The 23246-nt window shown below is 41.2% G+C and overlaps 1 protein-coding gene across 1 annotated transcript in view; it reads left to right on the forward strand.

Annotated features, from left to right (window-relative positions):
- Window positions 1–23246, forward strand: part of B3GALNT2 (beta-1,3-N-acetylgalactosaminyltransferase 2) — a 63134-nt gene that overhangs the window by 33332 nt on the left and 6556 nt on the right. Inside the window, exons 6-8 of the mRNA XM_068981650.1 lie at window positions 15820–15930; window positions 18504–18582; window positions 22391–22574. Of these exons, the coding sequence (XP_068837751.1) occupies window positions 15820–15930; window positions 18504–18582; window positions 22391–22574 (374 nt within the window). The remainder of the gene's footprint in view (window positions 1–15819; window positions 15931–18503; window positions 18583–22390; window positions 22575–23246) is intronic.

Raw genomic sequence — 23246 nt, forward strand, 5'->3', positions numbered from 1 at the left:
ACATATTTTTCAGGCATATGATTTTTTTTTTTTTGGAGAATAGTTTAGCAGTTTATATCCATTTGAATAGTCATTGGCATTATATGAGTGTACCTGTTTGTGTCCTTTTTAAATTTCATCATGGAGTTTTTTCCTAGTTAAAGGAAGTATGCACCATCAAAGTTATCTCTTAATGAAGAATAGTGGTTCAGCTAAGGAGGACTGGCCAAGTGTTGGATCTCAGTTTCTGTTTTTCTAAGACATTTTTCATTTTCACCAGTAGCTTACTTTTTTAATTTTAAAAGATACTTGTTTATTTGTCTGCGCCGGGTCTCAGTTGCAGCACAGGGGGTCCCCGTTGCGTCGTGCGAGGTCTTGCAGTGCGCGGTGGGGACTCTCGTTGTGGCGTGGGCCTCAGTAGCTGCAGTGCACAGGCTTAGTTGCTCTGCAGCATGTAAGATCATAGTTCCCTGACCATGGAGCAAACCCACATCACTTACCTTGGAAGTATGGACCCAAACCACTGGACCACCAGGGAAATCCCAGATTTCAGTGTTTGCAGGAAGTCATTCTTTGGTTTGTTAACTCATTTACTCAGAAAATATTTTTTGAGCACTTAGTATATGCCAAGCACTGGGTCTACTTGAGTACATAGTACAACAATCCCTACCCACAAAGCAGCTTATGTACTAGAGAGAGTTGCTGTTGTTTAGTTGCTCAGTTGTGTCCAACTCTCTTGCGACCCCATGGACTGTAGCCTGCCAGGCTCCTCTGTCCATGTGATTTCGCAGGCAAGGATATTGGAGTGGGTGGCCATTTCCTTCTCTAGGAGATCTTCCTGACCCAGGGGTTGAACCTGGCTCTCCTCATCAGCAGGTGGCTTCTTTACCACTGAGCCACTGAGCCAGCTAGTGAGGACAGAAGAGCTGACGTTGATGTGCTTACCCTGCTGTGTTCCAGACACAGCTGTAAGCAGACTTCCTACGCTGGCTCGTTGGTGAGGTCTTCTAGGATTGAAGCAAGTCATCGATGAGAGTCCTCCTTTTCTACTCAGGGCCAGTGTGGGCAAAACCTCACTCAGACCTTGTGTGATTCCCAAGGCAGAGGAGAGTGATTCTGTGGGGTCCAGGAGTGCTAGCACATGCTAGATGCTGTCCAGAAAGGTCTGGAACCTGCTGGAAGATTGATTTTTACAATTGACTCACGAGGATTAGCATGAGTAGGAAAGGAAAAACTGCCGCACCGGGAAGTGAGTAAGTCTGAGGGCACAATTGGGTGCAGGTGTGTGATTGGGCGCCTGTGGGTGAGCTTGAGTCCCTGCTCTGCCGCTCAGCGGCTCTGTGACCCGGCACTAACTTCTTCCCCTCTCTGTGTCTGTTCCCGCCTCTGTAAGGTAGACCCAGTTCAGAGGATTGTTCTAGCGTGTAAATGATTTCACGGGGCTTCCCAGGTGATGGGGTGGTAAAGAGTCCACCTGCCAGTGCAGAAGACACACGAGACAGTCCCTGGGTTGGGAAGATCCCCTGGAGTAGGGAATAAGTACCCCCTCCAGTGTTCTTGCCTGGAGAATTCCATGGACAGGGGAGCCTGGTGGGCTGCAGTCCATGGGGTCGCAAAGTGTCAGACACGATTCAGCACACTCACACTCATCACGCTCAAGTGATTTCGTAGATGTAGAGCGTTTAGAACGTGCTGCCACGTGGTGAGCGTCCAGCCGATCAGCGTGTGCTGTCCTGTTACTGCTGGTTCTCAACGTGGATTTGCGGCTCTTGTTCTTTGAGAGCAGGGTCTCTTCTCCCAGGGCACCCTTAGCAAACGTCTGGAGTTGCTTTTAGTTGGTGCAGCCAGGTGTGGACCCTGCCTGCCTCCTGTGGCAGAAGCCAGGGATGCTGCCCAACACCCTGCAATATATTGGACGGTCCCCACAGCACAACATTACCTGGCCCCAAATGTCGGTGGTGCCTGGGTTGAGAAACTCAAAGAGGAGGGAGTCCCAGGAGGAATGAAATAAGCTTTAATATTAACTTCAGGCTAATCGCAATAATGCATCTACTCCGTTATCTTGGTCACCTCATAGAAAGAATTACAGTTTGGTTAATTAGTTAGTCCATCTTATACTTTCCCTTAGAATGTCTTTGCCCTTAGGAAATCTGTGCTGAAGCCAAGGTGAAATGTATTTTACTTTCAAGTGATTCAGCAACAAAGAACAGCAGAAGAGTAGGCAGAGATAAAGCACGTGGGGCCAGGCACTTCCCGGGAGGTTCAGTGGTTAAAACTCTGCGCTTCTGCTGAAGGAGGGCAGGTTTGATCCCGGGAGACTAAGATCCCAGTGCCATGCGGCATGGCCAAAAAGTTAAATAAAAAAGTGCACATGTGGCTAAACATTGCCAGTTGTTGAGTCTAGAGGATTTTGTGTTAATCTGAACTTTTCTATGGGTTTGAAGTTTTTCAGAAAAAGAATCTAGATTGGGGCGAAGGGCTGCCTTCCTCGCCTGTGTTCAGGTTGGTATATATGGTAGAAGGTACTCGTGATGGGAAGGACTCAGTCAAATCAGGCAGTGGCCATTTCAGTTATTAAGATGTTCACTAGCTAAGATTTTACTTTACTTATTCTTATTTTACTTTTTGGCTGTGCCGTATTGCACACGAGATCTTCGTTCCTCAGCCAGGGATTGAACCCGAGCCCCCTGCAGTGGGAGCACAAAGTCTTAAGCACTGGACTGCTGGGGAAATCCCAGCCTTGTGATCTTTATTTCCGCTGAAGCTTTAAGCTGAATACGCTTTTGATTTTTCATTACATCCGAGTAATCTATTTTTCTTTTTATAAATGTGCACTTATTTAATAGTCTCTACATCTGAGGGAGTAGGATTGTGGATGAATTTTATTTTCTTCTATATATCTGTTTTTTAAATGTCCTGAAATAAATATTAGCCTTATTAAAAGAAAAAAACTTTAAAATACTTTCCTTTTACACAAAATCCTGGTTTTGTTGAAAGCTTGTTTAATTTCATGTATATGTTCATTTTTGCTGCATCAAACCCTCATTGGACTTACTTGCACAGAAAACAGTGATAGTGATGAATGGGTTTGCCTACATATCATCAGGAGAGAATAACCAAAGAAAAACAGATCGTTGATCCCAGTTGCAAGGGAGAAGTAGATAATTTGTTGATCATCATATTCTCTCTAAACTTCACAGTCTGCTGGAGTAACATGTCAGCAGTGTGGCTTGTCAGCTAATAAGCAGGGTTCTTGCAGTATTTTCGTTGTGTGACTCACTAAAGCAGAAATCTCAGTGGGGGGGGGGGTCACACATTTAAATAGACTGCTGTGTGTGTCTCCTAAAATATTTCTCTAATTTCATATTTCTTTTAGTAGTGCACCTGAACCGGAAACTAATTTCAATAAAAAGACTGTTCATTAAACCCAAGTCACTAGAGACAGTATTGTCAGTATCATGGGTACCTACATACTTACTTTTTATGGAAGTTAAAATTCTTCAGCAGGAGTCATCTCTGCAGGCCATGAGAAATTGTTAATGGTTACAGGCGCAAAAATACAGTGTATGTTTAAGCTACTCTGTTGGTTTGCATGATGAGTTAGAAATAGGACACAGAAGAGGGACCACATAGGTTGCAGATAGCTCACTTACGTTACAGGTGAGAGGACTTACGAGAGCTCTTTTTTCCAATCTGCACTGTGCTGTTCTTTCCTACCTTTTATTTTGTAATTATGTTTTTATTTTCAGAAGCAATTACATATTTGATGTCTGCTTTCAAGGGGTACTTGTTTTGGGTCGTGCTGTGCAGCATGTGGGATCTGAGTTTCTTGACCAAGGGTTGAACCCAGGCCCCCTGCATTGGGAGCAGATTCTTAACCACTGGATCCCAAGTCCAAAAGTCTCCCTACCTTTTACTTTAATTTCTTGATCTTAGCAGGGAACTGTCATAAACAAGGTGTTAGGCATCTGCAGAGATTCCTAGCTTAGTGATTGCTTTGTGTCAGAGAGTAGGAAGAAGCCATTTGAGGGAAGTGGGGAAGAGAAATGTATCAGTGACTTGGAGCAGGTCCAGGAGAGGTGGAGAAGGGAGAGCTCTTCCCCTCCCTCACAACAAAACAATTGGCAGGTTCTGTAAGTTGAGTGAACGAACCAGGATCACTTTTTGAGCCAATGAGTGTTTATGGTAACTACTCAATTTAGTTAACATTATTATTTTTTTCTAATATTTTTTCATTTGACCGCCCCAGGTCTTAGTTGCAGCATCAGGATCTTTCATTGTGGCATGCAAACTCTTAGTTTGGGCCTGCGGGATCTAGTTCTGTGGTCAAGGGTTTATCCTGGGCCCCGCTGCATTGGGAGCGCTGAGCCATAGCCACTGGACCACCAGGGAAGCCCCTGCTCAATATTACAGATCTTATATTGGGACCCAGTCAAGGATGGAGTTGGTGCTGGGCAGGAGAAATAGCAGTCAGGTGCCAAGTGTCAGTTGAATGGACTGGACAAGAGAATTACTTGCTTTGTCGTATTTGCCAGATTTCTGTTTTCAAGGTGAAGCTTTTTTGGGTTACCATAGCTTTTTACTTATATGGTTCATTTGGAACTACAATCACAAAGATTCCTGGTCACCTAACTGCTACCTACAGGGGAGACTTTGAGTCATTACCTGAGTTGACTGCAGTTTTCTCTTAGCTTATGTTGGGTTGGGCCAAAAAGTTTGTTGGGTTTTTCCATAACATCTTTTGGGAAAACCAGAATGAACATATTGGCCAACCCAATATGATATACATCCTTCTGGTTCTGCTTAATCTGATGCAGTCCTTCTTCCCTATTCCTCTTTTGTTTTCCTCTTCAACATTAATCATTAAGAGCTGATACCCAGCCTTCTGTTTATTGTATTCATTCTTCTAGGCAGTTTCATCTATTACCACTTGTTTGTTACTGGCTCTTCAGTCTGCTTGCAGCCCACATTTCTTACGAACTCTGTATGCACTTCAGCTGAACGCCTCCACTTGGAAGGTCCCCTGGGTGTTCTAGTGGTGATAGCATCTCCATCCCCCCGTTCTCACCTCCTGTATTTTCAGTCCTGGGGCATAGTATCTCCTCTTTTTTCAGGTCTGCAAACCAGAATCATGGAATTTATCCAAAGCTTTCATATCCAAGCATTCACTAAGCCTTGTCAATTCTTTCTCCTAAACATATTTGGTTTTCCCCACTTTCTTCAATTTAAGTCTGAATTTGGCAATCAGGAGTTCATGATCTGAGCAACAGTCAGCTCCAGGTCTTGTTTTTGCTGACTGTATAGAGCTTCTCCATCTTTGGCTGCAAAGAATATAACCAATCTGATTTCAGTGTTGGCCATCTGGTGATGTCTATGTGTAGAGTCTTCTCTTGTGTTGTTGGAAGGGTGTTTGCTATGACAAGTGTGTTCTGTTGGCAAAACTCTGTTAGCCTTTGCCCTGCTTCATTCTATACTCCAAGGCCAAATTTGCCTGTTACTCCAGGTGTTTCTTGACTTCCTACTTTTGCATTCTAGTCCCCTATAATGAAAAGGACATCATTTTGGGGGTGTTAGTTCTAAAAGGTCTTATAGGTCTTCATAGAAACGTTCTATAAAGAAAGCTGAGCACAGAAGAATTGATGCTTTTGAACTGTGGTACTGGAAAAGACTCTTGAGAGTCCCTTGGACTGCAAGGAGATCCAGCCAGTCCATCCTAAAGGAGATCAGTCCTGGGTGTTCATTGAAAGGACTGATGCTAAAGCTGAAACTCCAATACTTTGGCCACCTGATGTGAAGAGCTGACTCATTGGAAAAGACCCTGATGCTGGGAAAGATTGAAGGTGGGATGAGAAGGGGTCGACAGAGGATGAGATGGTTGTATGGCATCACCAACTCAAGGGACATGAGTTTGGGTAAACTCCAGGAGTTGGTGATGGACAGGGAGGCCTGGCGTGCTGTGGTTCATGGGGTCGCAAAGAGTCAGACATGACTGAGCGACTGAACTGAACTGAAACATATTTGGTATCAGTCCTTCCAAATTTTATCATTGTTAAAGTTTTAGAAGAGCGTGATATATTCCAAGGGGAAGAGGTGGTTGTTTCCAGGAGAAAGACTTATGATTAACCAAAAGCAGCCTCATATAGTCAAGAGTCTAGGACTTAGCTTTCAGGTCCTGTCATTGACCTTGTAGAGTGTATAAACCAGAGTGTCTGTTGATTTATGTTTAATGGGTGTTAGCACATTAAAGTGGTTTGAATGCTTAAGGCCACTAGCTGGTAACCTCCTTCCTGGTACGTCAAGGCACCTAAAAAACAATCTGAACCATTAGTTTGGGAGTTGAATTTGATTACAGCAGCAGGAGGTGAGTGTTTCTGAGAACTTTCTCGTTCAGGTGGGATGTGACCAGAAGACTTCATATCTTCCAGTTATTGTATCTTTCTCCCCTTAGACATTGCTGCAGTCCCAGAATTCTCTCTGAAACCAGCTTTCCTTTAGTGTTATAAGGCATTGATTTTACTAATTAAGCTTCAACCTTAAAGTTCTTCCCAATTACTAGGAACATTTTTTTCTTTACTATAAGGATTTAATTAGTTCAACTCAGAGGGCAGTCTCTTTAAATTTATTTATTTTTTAATCAAGATATAACTGACTTTCATTTTATTAGTTTATATAATATAATGACTCAATATTTATATATGTTACAAAATGATCAGTGCAAGTCTAGTTAATATCCATCACCAGACACAGTTATAAACTTTTCTTGTGAGGAGAATTTTTAAGATCTGCCTTGGTGTTTAGCCACTAAGTCATGTCCAACTCTGTGACCCCATGGACTGTAGCCCCCCAGGCTCCCCTGTCCGTGGGATTTCAAGGGCAAGAATCTGTCGTAGCAACTTCTAAATATGCAGTACAGTATTATTAACTATGGTCACTGTGCTGTTCATTACATCCCGAGACTTCTTTTTTCTTAACCGGAAGTTTGCACCTTTTGATCACCTTCACCCATTTTAGCTACCTCCTACCCCCCACCTCTAGCAACCACCCATATATTCTCTGTGTGAGTTTCAGTTGTTTTTGTTTGTTTAAGATAAATGAGATAGTATTTGTCTTTTTCTGTCTGACTTATTTCACTTAGCATAATGCCCTTGGGATTTATCCCTGTTGTTGCAAATGACAAGACTTATTCTTTTTTATGGCTGAATGATATTCCATTGTATACAAATACCTTATCTTCTTTATCCATTCATCCCTTGATAGACACTTAGGTTGCCTACATGTCTTAGCTGTTATAAATAAAGCTGCAGTGAACACGAGGGCATATGCATCTTTTCGAGTTAGTATTTTCATTTCTTTTGAATAGATACCCAGAAGTGGAATTGTTGGATCATATAATAGTTCAAACCTTTTTTCACAATGGTGGCACCAATTTACATCCCCACCTACAGTACCCAACACTTGTTATTTTTTGTCTTTTTGATACTAGCCATTCTAACATGTATGAGGTTATATTTTACTGTGATTCTGATTTGCATTTCCCTTATGATTTGGTAATGTTGAGCACCTTTTCATCTACCTGTTGGCCATTTGAATGTCTTCTTTGGAAAAATGTCAGATGCTCTGCCCTTTCTTTAATTTGGATTCTTTGGGGATTTGCCTCCTGAGGTGTGTGGGTTCTTACGTATTTTATGATTTGCCAATACTTTCTCTCATTTGGTAGGTTGTCTTTTCGTTTTATTGATAGTTTCCTTTGCTGTCTAGAGCTGTTTAGTCGGATGCAGTCCTGCTTGTTTGTTTTTGCCTTTGTTTTGGTGTCAAATTCAAAAAATCATACCTAAGGCCAGTGGCAAGTATCTTACTTCCTATGTTTTATTATAGGAGTTTCATGGTGTCGGGTCTTAGGTTCAAGTTTTTAATCCTTTTAGAGTTGATTTTTGTGTACAGCATAAGTTAGTGGTCTAGTTTTCCCAATGTCATTCCTTTTGGCACTTCCCAAGCTCAGAGTGGTTAAGACTCCACACTCCCAATGCAGGGAGCACCGGTTCCATCCCCGTCAGGAAACAGAATGTGCATGCTGCATGGCGCGACCTAAAGAAAGACTGTCCTAGCTACCTGGGAGTCGGGAAGCTGGCTCTTATCAGACACCTTCACGTGCCGCTGACTTGACTTTGGACTTTCCACCCTCCAGAATTGTGAGAAATAAATGTTTGTTCAGTTCAGTCACTCAGTTGTGTTTGACTCTTTGCAGCCCACTGGACTGCAGCATGCCAGGCCTCCCTGTCCTTCCTCCCAGAGTTTACTCAAACTCGTGTCCATTGAGTCAGTGATGGCATCCCACCATCTCATCCTCTGTCATCCCCTTCTCCTCCCACCTTCAGTCTTTCCCAACATCAGGGTCTTTTCAAATGAGTCAGTTCCTCACATCGGGTGACCCAAAGTATTGGAGTTTCAGCTTCAACATCAGTCCTTCCAGTGAACACTCAGGACCAATCTCCTTTAGGATGGACTGGTTGGATCTCTTTGCAGTCCAGGGGACTCTCAAGAGTCTTCTCCAACACCACAGTTCAAAAGCATCAATTCTTCAGCGCTCAGCTTTCTTTATAGTCCAACTCTCACATCCATACATGACCACTGGAAAGACCATAGCCTTGACTAGACAGACATTTGTTGACAAAGTAATGTCTCTGCTTTTCAATATGCTTACGTTGGTCATAACTTTCCTTCCAAGTAGTAAGCATCTTTTAGTTTCATGGCTGCAGTCACCATCTGCAGTGATTCTGGAGCCCCCAAAATTAAAGTCTCTCACTGTTTCCATTGTTTCCCCATCTATTTGCCATGAAGTGATGGGACCGGATGCCATGATCTTCGTTTTCTGAATGTTGAGCTTTAAGTCAACTTTTTCACTCTCCTCTTTCACTTTCATCAAGAAGCTCTTTAGTTCTTCTTCACTTTCTGCTATAAGGATGGTGTCATCTGCATATCTGAGGTTACTGATATTTCTCCTGGCAATCTTGATTCCAGCTTGTGCTTCATCCATACCAGTGTTTGTTATTTAACCAAATAAAAAAAGAAAAGACTGTCCTTTTCCTGTTGTATATCTTAGTCCCTTCATTGTGAATTAAGTGACTGTATGTGGAGGTTTATTTCTGAGGTCTGTTCTGTTCCATTGAGCTATGTGTCTGTTTTTAATGCCAGTACTATACTGTTTTGATTTCTATAGCTTTGTAATATAGTTTTGATTACTATAGTTTTGAAGTCAGGAAGCGTGATGCCTCCAGTTTTGTTCTTCTTTCTCTAGATAGCTTTGGCTATTCAAGATCTTTCACGAGTCCTTACAAACTTTAGGATTGTTTGTTCTATTTCTGTGAGAAATGCTATTGGGATTTTGATAGGGATTGCACTGATGACTGAAGCAACTTAGCAGCAGCAGTAGCAGCAATGAACAGTATCGACATTTTAACATTTTTAATTCTTCCAATCAATGATCATGGAATATCTTCACATTTATTGTGAGTTCATCAGTTTCTCAGCAGTCTTAGTTTCTAAGATAGGTGTTTGCTTATTCTCAGGTGAATTTTTCAAATAACTCAGTTACCACTCTCCCTACCAACCTCTACTCTGTCGCCTGAGATTGGAGTGACCTTTCTACAACTGCAAATATGATTGTGTCACTCTTGCACTTGTAGCCATCTGTGCTTCCCACTGCCTTCGGTAAAGAACAGACTTCTGCTATAGCGGACAGAGCTGACCTCAGCCTCTCTTTTGCTCTCTTTCCTCAGCCTTGTGCTTTAGCATTTAACATTTTTCTGAATATCTAGTGCTGTTTCAAGTCTCCCCTTTCATTTGTTATTTTATCTGCCTCCTTCCTATTTTTCTGGACTCAAACTCCTTTAAGCTCAGCCTCTCCTAGTCGTTGAAGTTCTGTCTGACCTCCCCAAACAGTGACTTTCCTTTGTCATTGCGCATGTTATGGCATATTATGCTTACTTAAAGATGTGGCTACTTCTTTTTTTCTTTTAATCTTCAAGGACATGGCCCACAGCCTGGTACATAGTAGACATTCAAAAGTTTAAATAATGGCTCATGTCTGAAAGAAGATTGACCCCAAATTTAGGTTTATATACGTGTTTAGTTACAAAAAAAGTTTTCCTGATTATAAAAATATGAAAATGTTTGAAAGTAATACTTGTTCACTGTTGAAAACTGGACAAAAATATAGAAGAGTTAGAAGAATATGATGTCACCCATCTGTTGTGCAGCATAGTTGGTGTATTGCTTCAGTCTTTTGTTTTTTTAACTGCACAGGGTCTTAGTTGTGGCCCCTGGGCTCTAGAGCATGCGGGCTTCTGCAGCTGCCATGTGCAGGCTTAGTTGCTCCATGGCATGTGGGATCTTAGTTCCCCAAGCAGAGATCAAACCCGCATCCCCTGCTTTGGAAGGCAGATTCTCAACCAGTGGGCCGCCAGGGAAGTCCCTTCCTAGTCTTTTAAGAATGCTTCTGTGTACATCATCTATTTGTGAGAACATCTCCTTGTTTTTATAGAAAGGATCGAGGTTAATGAACATCAAGTTTAATAAAGAGCGAAGGTCTCCCAGGGGAAGTGTAGAAGTGAGCAGGAGCTATTTGTAAGATGAGGAAATGGGATCCTTTAAAAAGGCAATGCATCATGTAGTATATGCTTTATCACTGATCCTCAAACAGCCCTTTTACATAGGCCTCATCTTCTCCGCTGTAAAGGCTGGGAAATGATGGCACAGGTTATGTCTGCAGAGTCTGCTCTGAGGAGCCCTAGGGCTCTGCAGCGCACACCAGGAGTTTCACGGATAATGAAATTTAAGGATACATTTGCAAAATATAAAATGACACACTGCCCAAGGAATCCAGGTTCCTTCAATGTTCTTATCTTTTGTGGTAGAGAAGTTTTTTTGTCTTTTTTTTTTAAAAAGCTTGCAAATCATTGCCCTAGCTTATGGGACAAGTTCAATTCTGTCTAGTTCCCTTATAATGCTGGTTGAATGAAACATTACTATAAAGTACTTTATCTTTTAATTTTAATACATACAATGTTTTTAGTATGCTAAAACTGTATCCTTTATGTCCTGTTGTATACCAGAATTCTACGTGCTTTTGAGTTCAGTGTCATTCAGCTACTTGAGTAATGCCTGGTATCAGGCATTCTAGATGCTGGTCGATAAGACAGACAAGATCACTGCTGTTCTGCTGCTTGCAGTCTGGTGGGAGGAGCAGTTAGATGGGCAGTAGAAAAATAAATATCAGGAGTGGTGAGTGGGTTTTAGAAAATAAGACAGGCTGGGGCCTTCCCTGATGGTCCAATAGCTGAGACTGGACCACAGTCGTAATGCAGGGGCCTGGGTTCATCCCTGGTCAGGGAACTAGATCCCACATGCTGCAGCTAAGAGTCCACGTGCCACAACTAAGACCCAGTGCAGCCAGATAAATAAATACTAAAAAAAGAAGGCAGGCTGATGTGATAGAAGTTGGGAGTTGGCTGCCTTCTGTTCAGTCTCTAGAGAAAGCCTTCCTGAGACTACCGTGGAGCTGAGACCTGGGCAGTACTGAGGAGCCAGCCATGCACAGATGCTAAAAACAGGAACTGGAGAGAGATTAGAAGATACTAGAATTCGAAAGTGGGACAGGAGCATAACTTCCTAAGTTCCAATTTTAATACTAATAATTACTAAGGAAAAGTTTGTCTGATTTGACAAGGTAAAAGTTATGGATTAAAAAAAAAAACAAAACCTGGGAATCCCCTGGCGGTCCGGTGGTAAAGACTTGGCGTTTTCACTGTGGTGGCCCAGGTTCAACCCCTGGCTGGGGAACTGAAATCCCACAAGCCTTGTGGCATGGCCAAAGAAAGACAAAACAAAGAAACCTGCAATATGAAGTGGCAAACAATTCTGCACAAATAGTATATAAAATATTACAGGATTAAGGTAATTTATTACAAGCTCATACAGACTAATAAGAAATATATAAAACTCAGTGGTTAATGGTAAAGAAGCACGACTAGGCACTTCCCAGAAGAGACAGTGTAGTTGATAGACATCATTAAAAATCAGAAGGAACAGGGATTTCCCTGGCGGTCCAGTGGTTAAAACTTTATGCTTCCATTGCAGGGGGTGCAGGTTCGATCCCTGGTCAGGGAACTAGACCCCACATGCCACGTGGCACCCCGCCCCAAAATCAAAAGAAACACCCATTAAAAAGTCATTTCGTTAAATCTACTAAATTAGCTTAAACTTCTCTTCTTTTACTAATATCCCATACTGGGAAAAGGCGAGTGAAACTAGGCATTCTTATAAATTGCTAATGACAGGCAATTTGGCAGTGTGTGCCGAAATGCATATAAAATATCTGTTACTGTCCTAGTAATTTCATCTCTTTAATTGGAGAATAATTACTTTACAGTATTGTGATTGTTTCTGCCTTTCATCACCGTGAATCAGCCATAGGTACACACATCTCCTCCCTCTTAAAACCTTAAAACCCATCCCAACCCTCTAGTTGTCACAGGGCACCAGCTTTGGGTTCCCTGTGTCATACAGAAAATTGGGGATTTATTTTTTAAAAAACCAGGTTTATTGGGGAAAATAAACATTTACACCAGAACATGCCTCACATTGCTTTAGTAGGTATGTGATAGGGTCCAAATGTGTGCCTTGGTATCTCTGATTTTCTTAAAGAGATCTCTAGTTTTTCCCATTCTGTTCTTTTCCTCTATTTATTTACATTGATTGCTGAGGAAGGCTTTCTTATCTCTCCTTGCTATTCTTTGGAACTCTGCATTCAGATGCTTATATCTTTCCTTTTCTCCTTTGCTTTTTGCTTTTCTTCTTTTCACAGCTATTTGTAAGGCCTCCCCAGACAGCCGTTTTGCTTTTTTTCATTTCTTTTCCATGGGGATGGTCTTGATCCCTGTCTCCTGTACAGTGTCACGAACCTCCATCCATAGTTCATCAGGCACTCTATCTATCAGATCTAGGCCCTTAAATCTATTTCTCACTTCCACTGTATAATCATAAGGGATTTGATTTAGGTCATACCTGAATGGTCTAGTGGTTTTCCCTACTTTCTTCAATTTAAGTCTGAATTTGGCAATAAGGAGTTCATGATCTGAGTCACAGTCAGTGCCCGGTCTTATTTTTGCTGACTGTATAGAGCTTCTCCATCTTTGGCTGCAAAGAATATAATCAATCTGATTTTGGTGTTGACCATCTGATGATCTCCATGTGTAGAGTCTTCTCTTGTGTTGTTGGAAGAGGGTGTTTGCTATGAACAGTGCGTTCTCTTGGCCAAACTCTATTAGTCTGCCCTGCTTCATTCTGCATTCCAAGGCCAAATTTGCCTGTTACTCTTAGTGTTTCTTGACTTCCTACTTTTGCATTCCAGTCCCCTATAATGAAAAGGACATCTTTTGGGGGTGTTAATTTTAAAAGTTCTTGTAGGTCTTCATAGAACTGTTCAACTTCAACTTCTTCAGCATTACTGGTTGAGGCATAGACTTGGATTACTATGATATTGAATAGTTTGCCTTGGAAATGAACAGAGATCATTCTGCCGTTTTTGAGATTGCATCCAAGTACTGCATTTTGGACTCTTTTGTTGACCATGATGGCTACTTCATTTCTTTGGAGGGATTCCTGCCCACAGGAGTAGATATAATGGTCATCTGAGTTAAGTTCACCCATTCCAGTCCATTTTAGTTCGCTGATTCCTAGAATGTCAACGTTCACTCTTGCCATCTCCTGTAGAGACCTCTTCAAGAAAATTAGAGATACCACGGGAACATTTCATGCAAAGATGGGCTTGATAAAGGACAGAAATGGTATGGACCTACCAGAAGCAGAAGATATTAAGAAGAGGTGGCAAGAATACACCGAAGAACTGTACAAAAAAGATAGACCAAGATAATCACGATGGGGTGATCACTCACCTAGAGCCACACATCCTGGAATGTGAAGCCAAGTGGGCCTTAGAAAGCATCACTACGAACAAAGCTAGTGGAGGTGATGGAATTCCAGTGGAGCTATTTCAAATCCTGAAAGATGATGCTATGAAAGTGCTGCATTCAATATGCCAGCAAATTTGGAAAACTCAGCAGTGGCCACAGGACTGGAAAAGGTCAGTTTTCATTCCAATTCCAAAGAAAGGCAATGCCAAAGAATGCTCAGACTACCGCACAGTTACACTCATCTCACATGCTAGTAAAGTAATGCTCAAAATTCTCCAAGTCAGGCTTCGGCAGTACATGAACCGTGAACTTCCAGATGTTCAAGCTGGTTTTAGAAAAGGCAGAGGAACCTGAGATCAAATTGCCAACATCAGCTGGATCATGGAAAAAGCAAGAGAGCTCCAGAAAAACATCTATTTCTGTTTTATTGACTATGCCAAAGCCTTTGACTGTGTGGATCACAATAAACTGGAAAATTCTGAAAGAGATGGGAATACCAGACCACCTGACCTGCTTCTTGAGAAACCTACATGCAGGTCAGGAAGCAACAGTTACAACTGGACATGGAACAACAGACTGGTTCCAAATAAGAAAAGGAGTACGTCAAGGCTGTATATTGTCACCCTGCTTATTTAACTTCTATGCAGAGTGCACCATGAGAAACGCTGGGCTGGAAGAAGCACAAGCTGGAATCAAGATTGCCGGGAGAAATATCAATCACCTCAGATATGCAGATGACACCACCCTTATGGCAGAAAGTGAAGAGGAACTAAAAAGCCTCTTGATAAAAGTGAAAGAGGAGAGTGAAAAGTTGGCTTGAAGCTCAACATTCAGAAAACGAAGATCATGGCATTAGGTCCCATCACTTCATGGGAAATAGATGGGGAAACAGTGGAAACAGTGTCAGACTTTATTTTGGGGGGCTCCAAAATCACTGCAGATGGTGATTACAGCCATGAAATTAAAAGATGCTTACTCCTTGGAAGGAAAGTTATGACCAACCTAGACAGCATATTCAAAAGCAGAGACATTACTTTGGCAACAAAGGTCCGTCTAGTCAAGACTATGGTTTTTTTTAGTGGTCATGTATGGATGTGAGTGTTGGACTGTGAAGAAAGCTGAGCACCAAAGAATTCATGTTTTTGAACTGTGGTGTTGGAGAAGACTCTTGAGAGTCCCTTGGACTGCAAGGAGATCCAACCAGTCCATTCTAAAGGAGATCAGTCCTGGGTGTTCTTTGGAAGGAATGATGCTAAAGCTGAAAGTCCAGTACTTTGGCCACCTCATGCAAAGAGTTGACTCATTGGAAAGGACTCTGATGCTGGGAGGGATTGGGGGCAGGAGGAGAAGGGGACAACAGAGGATGAGATGGCTGATGGCATCACCGACTTGATGGATGTGAGTTTGAGTGAACTCCAGGAGTTCGTGATGGACAGGGAGGCCTGGTGTACTGCAATTCATGGGGTCGCAAAGAGTCGGATACGACTGAGCAACTGAACTGAACTGAAATGTGTGCCAGTAGGGAGATGTCAGAGTGACTCAGGATGCATTCACTCTGTGGCATTGGTACAAGCCCTTGAAAAAGAGCAGTCATAGCAGCTGAAGTCACAGAAGGAAATGCCTTTGATGCGGTGGGAAATGACAGAACTGCAGCATGTAAAACTGTCAAAAAGAGGTCTTTGAAAGTGTTGATTTAGATGTGCATAAAAAGACTCCAAGATATACACTAAATGTTACTATTGGTGTGTTAGCGTGCCCAACAAGTTTTAACTGATGTGTCTTAGAAAAATAAACCTTTCCCTAGAAACTTACTGAAGACTGAAATGACAGCAATAAAGAAACTGACTCTGTGTTCATTTTTCTACAAAAGAGCTTTGAAGGTACAATTGTGTGGGAGAGCCAAGACCTCCAAGGCCTTGTGTCAAGGAATCTCCACAAAGTGACAGTCAACGATGGAGGAGGAGTTCTCAGAGTCGTCACCGTAAGTCCTTCCTGTTTTATTTTAGGGTGTTTAGCATACCTTAGCATTGTTTAAAATCTTAAAATGTTTTTAAGTTTACTTTTACACCAACTCCTATGGAACAATGAATCTTAGGTTTTAGAATGTATGTAATAGAAAGTGTTGTTGAGTCACCATAGTAAAAGATGAAAAACTCAAATGTTCTATGATTTTATAGCTTCAACCTTCGTAGACAGTTTGCCTTAAGATTAGTGCATTTTAGGAAGTTTGTTTTATTTCTCGTTAGTTTTTAGGTTAACATCTTTCTAAGTTCACTTACTCAGTAGTAGAGTATTCACAGTCTCACTTAACAGTATGATGTCAGTTACAATACTATAGATAAAAGTATTAGAAAGTAAGACTGAATATTCACTGTCATTTATATTGCTGGTCTTTGTGGTTTTTTTCATTTGCCAAATTTTCTTAAAAGTTAAAACAGGTAGATTTCTCAGAGTAAGTGTAGGGTGATAAAAAGGTGTAAGCACACTTAAAATGATGAACTTAAATAAGTAATCGTGTGGTATGGTCATAGAATTGTTCTCCTTGAATTCTGGCCTAATGATTAGGAAAGCACTTGGCATTTAAATTCACGGGGTTAGTACATTTCATTAAATATTAACCTTATTCACATAAATGACTCCTTGAATTTGAAATGAAAATCATGAGGTTTGTTATTATACATTCAGAAAGCGTTTATTGCATACTCGTTGTGAGGCAAGCACCTTCTTGGGAGACCCATAACTGTCCCACAGGGGGATTCACAGTCCAGTGAGGGAGACAGGCCTTAGACAGAGCCACACATTCAGGTGTAGTTACAGCCTTAGCCTTGTAGGCCATGTTTAGGATTTCATCCTTGATTATGAAAAGTCCTTTATTTAATATAGTGTCTTATGGATTTGTAGGGTTTTTCCTTATTTGCAAAGCAAGTGCCTTGAATTTCTTGCCTCCTTTTCTGTGTGTGAAACTTAAATATGCAAAACATGACAAAATTCTGTACTATTCAGTTGATTGCACAGAACTCAGTTTACTTCTGAGATTTGGGCTAGATTTAAGGTAAAGATTCACATGATCTGCTTTGGGAATGAGTATGGTTGTGGAGGGCTGTGAAAGCTCAGTCATGACCAACACTTTGTGATCCATGGACTATATCCCGCCAGGCTCCTCCATCATGGAATTCTCCAGACAAGAATACTAGAGTGGGTACCCATTCCCTTCTCCAGGGGATCTTCTCGACACAGGATTCACCCTGGGTTGCCTGCATTGCAGGCAGGTTCTTTACCACCTGAGCCACCAGAAGGCCTTGTGGAGGGTTAACGGTAGCTTAAACACTCAGCTAACTGAAAAAAAAAAAAAAAATCTGATTGCTTAGGAGCCTATTCTAAGGAACCCATGTGCAAATAAAGGTTTTCATCATAAATGCAGAGCTGGAAGTTTTCCTAAGCCTTGCTCCCTTGCCAGCAAGTAATAACCTCAGAAAATTTTCAAAGGCAAAATAAAAGCCAAGATGTGACATTTTAGACAGAAGTTAATAAAGTACTGTCAAGTTCTAAACAAGCCAAAATGTATAGTGTGTACAGTTTTTAAAAAGAAGAAAAAACCAACTCTCCCCCACTCCCCCAAAAAAAAGTGTGCAATCTTTTGTGGAATGACAAAGTTTGAATCTGTAGTATTCACCTCTAGAAATTTTTTCCACATTCAGCTATAAATCATATTCTGAATTAAATGGTGATTTACCTCAGTCACCCCACAACACTTGTGTCTCCACTGGCCTTAAAACATTAGTTTGTACAGTAGAGCTCTGCTAGAAGGATCTATTCAAAAAAGGACTAGGCAGGCAGTAAGGCCTCTTGATTGGGTGAGTATGTATAAAAAATGCTGTAAAGCTGCTGAGGCATGACTGACAGTCTGATCTAGCCTGCAGCAGCTGGTAGACATATTAAGTTGGGGTGTAATACCCAAGGTGAAGCCCCTCACTTCAAGCAAGGGCCTTGGGTAACCTGGGAGGTGAAAAGAGGCGTAGGTCTAAAAACAGCAGCTCCTCCAAAGCCGAGAGGTAGACAGGACTGTTGTTGGCTGTCGGCACAATAATCTCTGGGCACCTTCAACATCATTAGTTAGCAGGGCTCCTCTGGTTCAGCTGTTGGCTTAGAGAGCTTTTCACTGTATGATAGCAGACACTTTAAAAATGTGCCTTGTGTATTTGAACTGATGGGCATTCTCCAAGTACATGATTGTAATTTTATTTTTAAGTATGGGTGTTTGAGGATGTAAAATAAAATTGGTTTTGGTAATAATGTTGGTAGCAAGTTCAAGAATATGGGATTCTGTGTAAGCTGGAATTCTGAACACCAGTCTGGAGATTATTGGGTATACCTAATCTTGGACATTGTAATAATTAACAATAGCAAAAGTAGAATGCTGATATCCTGATAGCATCTTAGATGGATTCATGCACCATGGAGTCACATGATGAATTTTGCAAAATCCATTTTCAAGTGTAAGGAATGTATTTTTAGTCATGAAGCATCAAGCACTTCTATTCTCGTTTCTTTCAGACTGGGGAGGGTGCCCTGCCTCATGAATTCATGGAAGGTGTGGAGGGAGTTGCAGGTGGTTTTATTTATGCTATTCAGGGTAAGTCAGCTGGTTGAAAGTTGAAAAGCATATTGAATCTCACCTACTTCATCTTCATACTTTAGTCATGAAAGGTAATCTTTTTTTTTTTAGTTATTAAAAATAGTTTTTATTGACAAATAATTCACATACCATATAGCTTATCCTTTTCAAGTGTTTGATTCCAGACTTTTTAGTATATCATGGATTCTGCTATCATCTCCACTAATTCCAGACCATTTCTATCACCCTCAAAAAGGAGTCGCTGTGTTTGTCTTCGGTGATGCTTCTGGAAATACCCACATTTGTGAACTTCTGAGATTCTGCATCAGTGACCCCTGAGAACAGCTATTGAAGATGCTGTTGGTGGTGGTCACTTGTCCTGAGCATCACTTACGGAACAAAGGCGCCCGATGGTGGTCCTGTCTGATTTCTCAGAGCTGTGAGGATCAGGGATTCCTATGAAAGAATTTGAACCCAGCTCCCCTGAAGTCACCCTGAGGTGAAGCAGAGTCCATATTCTGAGAGGCAGTTCTTCAGGGGGACTCCTTTAATGTGCAGGACTGAGGATGGGCCAGAACCCTCTATTTGAGGCCACTGTATGTAGTTTGAAGATGGGAATGGGCTGTGGCGCCTTATTTTTCCTCTAGCATCTTTATTTATACAGTGTTCCCTCATAGTATTTACATCACCCCTAAGGGAAAGTCAGAATAGGTACATAGGTTTTGCCCACAAACTTGCCATTAAATATCGAGATATAAAGTTTAGGGATCTTTAATTTTAGTCCAGAGATTTTTCATAAAACTATGAGACCACTCTGCCAGGGGTGGTATCAACTTAGCTCACCAGAGACTAGCTAATGGGTCACCTGGGGAAAACTCAGGTCAGGAGGCCAGGTTCATAAAACAGCTCACACCTGGGGGCGGGCACAGGTGTGCACACCATCTGACTCAATGTCTCGCAACTTTCTTGTACCAGTTGTGGCAACTCTGTACTGTCAGGAGACTTTAAAACTTGAGGGGCCCTTTAGACTTCTGGCACTGAGCTCTTCTACAGAGAGCAGCTACTGTGCCTTGAACAACTGTTTATCTTAAATTTTCTCTCTCAGGCTAAAGGATTAAGGTTTGGGTGAGAAAAATTCCTTTCAGACGAGAGAAGTAGCTCTCTTTTAGGGTAAAGGAATTAGGAATTTTAGGGTAAAGGAATTAGGAATTAGGAATGTTAGGATAAAGGAATTAGAATGAATAGATTTTACTTCTCATGTACTGGATATATCTGAAAAGCTGACTATAATTTTTTTTTAATCTGAGAATTTATGTGCTGTTTTAAAAGAATCATGTGGTACACAAATTCTCAAATTTTGTTGGGTGTTAGCATCTCTGGCTGCGCCCTGCCTCAGGTTAGAAAGTTAAGAATCTTCAGGATTGGAGCTCAGATACCTGTATTTCAACAAGCTTGCTAGATGGATTTGATGCCTCTAAAGTTTGAGAGGCTGTAAACTGTATGATTCTTGTAGATAGCACCCAGACAGATGGTCAGATTTAAAACACAGATAGTATACTCAGTTTCCAGATATATGCAATGTAAGCCCAAGTGTACAATCTGTTACTGAAAAAGCCTGTATTTAATTTCTGCTCTTATTACCAACCATTTTCCTATTGCCATAATTTTATAACACTTCTACTTCCCTTCAAGTGTTAAATTGTGTATATGTATCCTTACCTTTAAAGTGACAGGATGTTACAGTAAGAATTGAGAAGGGACCCAGGATCATTTAGGCCTGTGCTTCTCAAAGGGTTGTTTGTGGTCCACCTACATCAAAGTTACAGGAAGTCACAGGTTAGAAATACAGACTCCTGGGCCCCGCTGACTCTCTAGGCTTGAGGCTTAGAAATCTGTATTCCGTAAGCATTCCTGAGAACCACAGACTTAGTCCAGCTCCCCCTTTTACAGATGAGAATGCTGAGGCCCAGAAACGTGCAGTGTGTCCACTATCCCGCAGACAGTGGCAGAGGCGGAGATCAGAAACAGGTCTTCAGCCCGCGCTGCAGTCTGTCTGCAGTTACAGAGCGGAGCACTGAATGACTTCTCAGTTTCCTTCCCCCACCGCTCAGCCACCCATTTGTCATTTTTCAGAGATTTTCTAAGTTGACAAAATCCTGTGCCAGTGAAAGAATTGCTGCCTTATTTGAGGACAGTCCTTGCCCAAATGTGACAAATGATTCATTAGCTTGTGAGATGGTAATTAAGATGTCTTTTAAGCACATTGGTAATCATTTTTATTATGGAATAGCATAGATAATCCAGAAATAGTGCTATTAAGAAACACTTGTGTCCTTGTTGCTTAGAACTAATAAATGTTTACATTTTTTCATATTTACTTTTTTTTTTTTTGGAGAAATTAAGCATTTCAGATACAGCAGAAGCCCCTCCCTCCTAGGACTTCCTACCCCTGCCCCTCCTGCTCCCCTCAGAGAGGACACCACTGTCCTAAAGCTCACGTGCATCCTTCCCAGTCCTACTATCCTACTTTCTACTACATACGTATATAACTCCTATAACATATAGCTTTGATTAAAGTATCTCATAATTTATACCTGTAGTATATATAGCAATTGGCAAAATATGTTTTTTCACTCAGCATTATTTTTTAGTGCTGTTCCTCTTAACATCCAAGATCAGGTTGATTTTTTTAAAATTTTATTTTATTGAAGTATAGTTGATTTATAATGTGTTAATTTCTGCTGTACAGAAAGTATTTCAGTTAGAAATATATATGTGTGTGTGTATGTATATATACATATATGCTTCTTTTTCATATTCCCTTCCATTGTGACTTATCACAGGATATTGAATATAGTCCCTTGTGCTACCCAGTAGGACCTTGTTGTTTTATCTATTCTTCAGTTAGAGATAAATATATGTGTGTGTGTATGTATATATACATGTATGCTTCTTTTTCATATTCCCTTCCATTGTGGCTTATCACAGGATATTGAATATAGTCCCTTGTGCTACCCAGTAGGACCTTGTTGTTTTATCTGTTCTATATATAAATACTTTGCTCTGCTAACCCCAGGCTCCCAGTCTGTCCCACTCTCTCTTCCCTTTCCCTCTTGGCAACCACAGGTCTGTTTTCTATGTCTGCGAATGTTTCTGTTTTGTAAATAATTTCATTTGTACTGTTTTTTAGAGTCTACATATAAGTGATGCTGTGTGGAGTTTGTCGTTTGCTTTCTTACTTCCCTTAGAATGATAATCTCTAGGTCCATCCATGTTGCTGCAAACGGCTGCATCATTCTTTTTTGTGGCTGGGTAGTGTTCCATTGTATATATGTACCATATCTTTACCCCTTCATCTGTCAGTGGACATTAGGTTGTTCCCATCTTGGCTATTGTGAGGAGTGCTGCTATGCAGGTTAATTTTTTTAACTGCTGTATCCCATTATGTGAATATACCATGATTTAGCCATTCTCTCACTGGTAGGCATTTAGACTGGTTCCATTTTTCACTGTCACAAACAGTGCTGCATAACTACCCTTGTGAGCGTGTAAAATAATGTCTCTGGGAATTTATCTACAGTTGGACTTAGTGAGTCACACAGTCAGACACCTGCAGCCTAACCAGGTGTTGCTGACTTGCTCCCCACAGTGAGCCCCTCGGTTTATCCTCCCACCAACAGTGTGTGGGAACCCTGGCTTCCCTCCCTCAAAATCCCTGACAAACGTTTTCTGTTAGCTTGCCTTGGGAGGAGTATTAGTGTGATGATGTCACAAGTTCTAGGTCTTAAGCTTGCAGCAGCTCTTTTTTCCAACTCTCTCTTTTTAGAAGGCGATGCTCTTTTAAAAACCCTTCATTCTCGCCCTCGAAGACTTCTCGATCACATACATAATCTCCACGAGGAGGATGCCTTACTAAAGGAAGAAAGCAGCCTCTATGATGACATTGTGTTTGTGGATGTTGTCGACACTTACCGAAATGTTCCTGCAAAACTACTGAACTTCTATAGATGGTATGTTATAGAAATGTGGGGTAGGTGTTGTTTTATTTTTCTTTTGATGTAGAAGCAGTTTATCAATAACATCAAACCACTGAGATTTTTTTTAAACAAACTAACCTAAGAGCCCTGAGTGCCTGCGGTGTGATCTATCATACCCTAGTTCTTTGTGAGGACTCATCTTCTGAAATGGTGCCTTCTTGTTTCTCTTAGCAGATCCATAATGTGAGTGCTATTAATCAAAAGCAAGGTAAAAGATGTTTCACTATGAGTCATTCCTGCTTTTCCATAGTTGTCTGGAGCCAACATTAGGTGAAAATCAGTGAGTTTGAAAGTGGTTTTCATCCCTACTCACCTAATATCTCCAATTTACAGTCACTCACACCCAGGTTACTGATCTGAGTTCTGTTCAGCTGAACATCCACATTGTATTTCTGTTCTGTCCCCCACTCATTGAAAAACTACCTGCCCTGATTCCAAAACCTTTAATAAGATGAAATTCAACAACCCTTAGAGTCTACCATATTATTACTTCCCAGACCCTCCAGTATTTCTTGGGTCTTGGTTGTAACTCCTTTTAATACCAGCAATAAGTATATAGTAACTTATTAATTGAATACAAGTAGTTGTTAATATTACTAAGTTACTCTAGAGTCTTGTAACTTTCTGTTGAGCCTCTAGTCTACC

Source organism: Capricornis sumatraensis, chromosome 10 (genome assembly GCF_032405125.1).
Source record: "Capricornis sumatraensis isolate serow.1 chromosome 10, serow.2, whole genome shotgun sequence".
NCBI lineage: Eukaryota > Metazoa > Chordata > Mammalia > Artiodactyla > Bovidae > Capricornis > Capricornis sumatraensis.